This window comes from Penaeus monodon, chromosome 35 (genome assembly GCF_015228065.2).
Source record: "Penaeus monodon isolate SGIC_2016 chromosome 35, NSTDA_Pmon_1, whole genome shotgun sequence".
NCBI classification, from domain to species: Eukaryota; Metazoa; Arthropoda; class Malacostraca; order Decapoda; family Penaeidae; genus Penaeus; species Penaeus monodon.
In genome coordinates this window covers 13491668-13497817 of record NC_051420.1, presented here as the reverse complement: position 1 = coordinate 13497817, position 6150 = coordinate 13491668, and the positions used below count along the sequence as shown (strand labels likewise).

Genomic DNA, 6150 nt, shown 5'->3' with positions numbered 1-6150 from the left:
ATGCACACCACACAGATTATCAGTGTTATTAGAATTGTGCAGTTCTCATGCTAAGAGATAAGAGGATTACTGATTTCCATCTCCTAGGTATTCGCTCGCAAAGAGGGTCTTCAGAAACACAATTGCCCTGATGAAGCAAAAGAAAGAAATTTCCAGTGTTCCTTGTGCAGCAAAGAATTCATAAACCCAGTCTTACTGCAACAGCATTACCTCAAACACAATGGTATGTTATTGTAGGTCTATGTTAATGGGCCTTCATGTGAAAATTAAAGGAGGTTGGCCATTTTGAAATGAAATTTTTCTTGTTGGCAATTCTACTTTTTCAGAAGCTTATGTCTCACTGTAATTTTCTGTGAAGCAAAGGTAGAAAGGCAGTGTTATTAAATCAGTCGTTTGAGATATTGTAAATTGTGCTTACTCATCATACTTGTACTGCCTAGCAAATTTTAAATGACAAAAATAAAACAAAACAAAAATCGTATTTATAGGGAAAGTGTTAATTGGCAAGTCCAACCTATCGGCACCTCATATATGTTATGTACTTAATACATTAAAAGATGTTTTGTAAAAGTAAGAGGATACTTACAACCTAAAAAAAAATATTTTGTATTGCAGTAAAATTTACTTCACCTTCAAGTTGCATCTCATATTTCAGGGAACAGGAAATGTGACCGATGCCGGCGCACTTTTGCAAACAGCGGTGAGTTGGATCGCCACTTGAAATCGTGTCCCTCGGTTGAAGTCACTACTTTCTTTCAGGTAAGAAACAGCCTTAATTCTGTCAGAAATTTTGTTACTAGATAATCAGAGTAAGAAGTGGTATGGTCTCGAGCCCATTGGCAGAAGCACTGTATGTCATATTTCACTAGCTTTTATTGGAAATATAGTTTGTGTAAGATAATGTTTCATTTGATGTAGTTGATACATTTATTTCACAGAGAAGAGCTGTGTCTTGAAGAGCTTTTAGTTTCAATAAGAATTACAGCAAAAGTCTTCCAGTTATCTGTAATGACTGTCAAAAGTACTATACAAGTTAAAGATCCATGCACGGATTAGGAAGTGATTTTGCACTGAGGGCCCATGCCACTTTTGCTCTTGAGGTTTACAGTGAAATCATGATAGAAGAATTTTTATATGGCAAGCTTATGCATTTATCATACATCAATACACTTATGATACTGTATATCACAGTGACCCAGAGCCACTTTATAATAGTAGACTAATGATGAATCTGATAATATGGATAAGACTATGATCATTTTTATGATAATAAGAAGGAAAATCATAACTTTTGATGAAAAAAAGTTTAATGCAAATGATCACTTCACAAGTAATAACAAGTTAATATCTTTTTCTTCACAATATTGTTGATAGTGTGGTGTGTGTGGGAAGGACTTTGTGAACCAGACCATCTTAGATCGTCACATGGCTGGTCATAACAGGCAATACCAGTGTGACATTTGCAGCAAGCCTTACCGAAGTAGTACCAAGCTAGCACAACATGTTCCACTGTGCCGACAGGTAAGTGAATTTGATTTGCATGTTGTGTGGATATTTTAAGTCTGCATTTGTGAGGAGAGAATTTAGGATTTAGGATGATTTCCCCCCTTTTTTTTTTCTTTCTTTCTTTTTTTTTTTTTTGGTCACAGTTTCTTCTCTTTCTTCTTCCTCTCCTCCTCCTTCTCTGTCTACATCTTCCTCTTATTTTCTTGTTAGTGTTATCATCTTCATTTATAATATAGCAATTATTTTATTATTTTTATTTACTGTATTTACTGTATATTAAAATGACACTCAGTCACACACAATGTTTTTCCTCAATCCCAGAGTCAGCAGTTAGCATCAACAGGCCAAGTTACGTGTGAAGATTGTGGTGTTGTGTTCACCGATGCCACTGAGTTCCGATCACATTACCACACTCACACGCATCCATACCATTGCTCTTGCTGTGGCCACAGGTTCCGTTCCCGTGTCGGCTATGGTGAGTGCCTTGGGGATATAGTTTATGGTGACCATGCATTTGATATTCACCCTTTTCTCAGCAAAGTAATCACATTTCTACTTTTGTTGTATTTGTCCATTTGTTTATACTGGATGGTACTTTTACATCATAAGATGATGATACCGTAGTTTGCTTTGTAATTCTGTTTTGGAGGTTTATCTAGTTTTTATGTGTAGAGATTTCAAGACCACTTACCCTGTTCTGCTTCCCAGAGGTGCATGTGTGCGAGGTTGAGCAACAGTGTGACCAGTGCAACATGGTCTTCCGATCAGTACAAGCCCTCAACAGACATGCAGCTGTTCATGGGCCTGCTCCTTATGCATGCTCCAGCTGCAGGAGGTCCTACTACAGAAAGGTGTGTCTATCAACAGCTTAAAGACAGAAGTTTTTCATTTCTAAATTACTGTAATATAGAAGTTTATTGTTGATAATGCAGGTTTAAAAATCTACAGGAATGGATGAAGAAAATGACATTATGATTAAATTACAGGTAATACTGACAATAGTATGACTCAATACCTTTGTTTCTCTTTGACAGGAGAGCTTAGACCGACATGTCTGTAGTGTTGAAATGGATGTGAAGGAATCCACGAAGCTTAAAGACGGGCCAAACTTCACCTGTACTGTATGTGGAGCTGCATTGGCAACTAAGCACAGCCTCAACACACACTTAAGAACTGCCCATGGTATGATTGCTTTCCTATATTTAAAGCCGCTTTATATTCTTTTAACTGTTTTGTTTGTGGTTTCTAATTCTTTTTCTGCTTTGATCAGTTGCTTTCGTGTCTCTTTTCATCTCTTTAATTCTTCTTTGTCCGTAGTTGTTAGTTCTTCCTATTCTTTCTTGACATGCTTTTTAAGTTCTTTTTCTCCGCTCTCTTGTTCTCTTTTACATCTATCAATCGTTTTATTAGCCCTCTATCTTCGTTTAGTCACATTATCTAATTTTGTTCTAACTTTAATTTTTTTTTCCTTTCGTTGTCTTCTCCTAATCCTCCTAATCCTATTCCTCTTCATTTTCTTCTGTTTTTCATCTTCTTCAACATAACTTTTTAAATGCATTTGATGATGCAACCATTCTTTTTCCAACAGGTGGACCAACAGCCAAAAGCCTGAGCTGCGAAGTCTGTGGGAAGCAGTTTCTCCGCAAGGATTTACTGCGAGAACACCAGTCAGTGCACGCACCTCCTTCGTACCCTTGTCCCACGTGCAAGAAACTCTTCAAGACGCGGAAGTATCTCGAAGTGCACTCCCTAATGCATCAAGGGATAAAACGATTCAGTTGTAAATATTGTAATAAGGTTAGTGAACTAGTCTTGTCTTGTGTGTGTGTGTGTGTGTGTGTGTGTGTGTGTGTGTGTGTGTGTGTGTGTGTGTGTGTGTGTGTGTGTGTGTGAGTGTGCATATGTGTAAGCATGTGCACGTATATGTGTCTTCTCTCTCTCTCTCTCTCTCTCTCTCTCTCTCTCTCTCTCTCTCTCTCTCTCTCTCTCTCTCTCTCTCTCTCTCTCTCTCTCTCTGTCATCTATCTGCCTTTTATTTTGTTCTATAGATAGATTGACAGTTGAATACATAATAAGATTTTATTATTTATCCTCTCTTCAGAAATTCCACCAGAAGGTGAACCTCTCGAGGCACGAGCGGAGCCACATGCCGAGAGGAGCTGTCAAGTGCCAGTACTGCGGTGCTCACTGCCTCTCGACCAGCGACCTGAAGGAGCACTTGCTGTCCCACACCCTGCCGCCCGACGTTTCCCCCGAGGACCAAGAGCACGTCGAAGAAGGAAGCTTCGCCGCGGCTAAAGCTCCCGTGCATCCCAAGGAGCTCCAGACTTTGCAGGGAAGCCAGCCTGAGAGGGAGGACGCCGGGGGAGAAATCGGCGCCGAGCTCTTGTCCCACACTCCCTTGGGGCCGGACTTGAAGATCCTGTCGAGGACGAAGGACGGGCTGCAGACGGAGCAGAGAACGTTCTCGGGCCCGACGAGTGTCATCGACGCAGAGCAGACCCTGAGCACGGCGCCGAAGGTGGTGGAGCTGGCGGTGAAGGAGAGACTGGACCCTGGCATCGGCACGGACTTCAAGACGAGCCACGTCCTAGGCAGCGAGCTGAGAGCGGAGTTGGTCCATCAGGTCGTGCCTGTGATGGCCTCGGGTCTGGCCATTCAGGGAGGCTCGGCGCCAGGGAGGCAAGTGGACAAACACTCGGTCCTTGTGCCGCAGACGCTCTCAAACCTTTCCCTGGCCTCCAGCGATCAGAGCTTCGCCAGCAACTACATCCTTCCCAGCGAGTCCACGAGCTCGTCCTCGGTCGTGGCGGCGCCGAGCAACCTCTGCAACACGGGTGTCTTTTCGGCGCCAGGTGGCTCGCTGAATTCCGACGTGTGCCGCCTCCCCCACAGCGTCCTCCTCGAGCCAGCCCGCCTCGTGCCCGTCGCGGAGACGCCGCACACCTACCACTTAAGCACAAAGGAGGGCGGGCAGAGGGCCGAGGAGAGGGGGGGTAGCAACATACACTTCGCGCCAAGTCAACTAGCCGCCATGGAGACCGAAGCCAGCAAGCCAGACCCACCGCAAGCTCTACATTGCCATATGCTGAGTGGCGATGATGTGGTCCAGCGCGTGATGCTAGTCACTGATCCTCCGGTGTCAGAGTGCTGAGGAAACAGGAGACATTTCCTTGTTTTCTCGATTTTTTTTTTATCAAAAAATTTTTATAGAATGCGGATATTGGGAGTAGCAACACGCAAAACAACACCACACACACCCCAAACACACAAAACACACCCACACACCACCACAACACACCACACACCACCACACACAAAACACACACCACGTGGGGTGGTGTGTGGGGTTGGGTGTGTGTGGTGTGTGTGTGTGTGTGTGTGTGGTGTGTGTGGTGTGTTTTGGGTGTGTGTGTGTTTTAATATGTTTATGTATATGTATATTTTATTATATGTTAGTAATGTATATGTAATGTATATGTATAATTATATTATATATTATTTTAAAAAAATTATATATATAAGTATTATAAAATAATATATAAATTATATTAAATATATAATATATATATAAAATAATATATATATAATGTTTTAATACGGGTATATAATATTAATATATATATATATATATATATAATATAAAATACTTTAAAATTTATAAAATTTAACTTACATATACAATACATTACATATCTAATAACACACCACAACCCATACACACACCAACCACACAACACACACACACACACCACCACACACACACAACACACACACACACCACACACAACACAACAATACACACACAACACACAACACAAAAACACAACACACACACAAAACCCCACACACACACACAACAACCAAACAACACACACACACCACACACACACACAAAACACACATTTTTTTTTCTTTTTTTTTTTTAGCTTTAATTTTGATATGGGGCCCCATGAAAATTGGTTCTGACAATATTTTTAGGCCGGATTTCCCTTCTGAGCCAAACCCACTACTTACCCGGGCTTGGGACCAGCATGATTGGGTTTTTTGCCCACCCCGGCTAGGAGGCAACGAGGGGAAGTTCCCTTTCCCAAGGAAAAAACGGCCCGGCCACTTAGCCATGGCTACCGTGTTGTGTGTGGGTGTGTGTGTGTGGTGTGTGGTTGTTGGGTGTGTGTGTGGTGTGTGTGTGGTTTGTGGGTGTGTGTGTGGGTGGTGTTGTGTGGTGTGGGTGTGGTGTGTGAATATATATTAATATATAAATAATTTAATATATAATAATATATATATAATATATATAATATAATATATATTATATTATATTATATTATTTATATATATATTATATATAATATATATATATATAATAATAATATATATATATATTAAATAATATAATAATTAAAAATTTTTAAAATTACTGATTAATAAATTAAAAAAATAATTTAATAAATAATATTTTAAAGGGGTAAAAAATATTGAAAATATATGACAACATAAAAATAACCACAAACACCCCACAACACAAAACACAACACACACACCCACACCACACCACACACACACACACACACACAACACACACCCCACACACACACAAAACACACACCCCCCACACACCACACCACACCACACGCAAGCAAA

General features: G+C 40.7%; 1 protein-coding gene across 1 annotated transcript in view; it reads left to right on the top strand.

Moving 5' to 3' along the window:
• LOC119595084 (PR domain zinc finger protein 15-like) overlaps positions 1-4724 on the top strand; it is a 12064-nt gene extending 7340 nt beyond the window's left edge. Inside the window, exons 10-17 of the mRNA XM_037944228.1 lie at positions 88-223; positions 656-759; positions 1375-1521; positions 1828-1981; positions 2215-2357; positions 2541-2688; positions 3095-3303; positions 3608-4724. Of these exons, the coding sequence (XP_037800156.1) occupies positions 88-223; positions 656-759; positions 1375-1521; positions 1828-1981; positions 2215-2357; positions 2541-2688; positions 3095-3303; positions 3608-4660 (2094 nt within the window). The 3' untranslated portion in view covers positions 4661-4724. The remainder of the gene's footprint in view (positions 1-87; positions 224-655; positions 760-1374; positions 1522-1827; positions 1982-2214; positions 2358-2540; positions 2689-3094; positions 3304-3607) is intronic.
• Positions 4725-6150: the final 1426 nt, after the last annotated feature.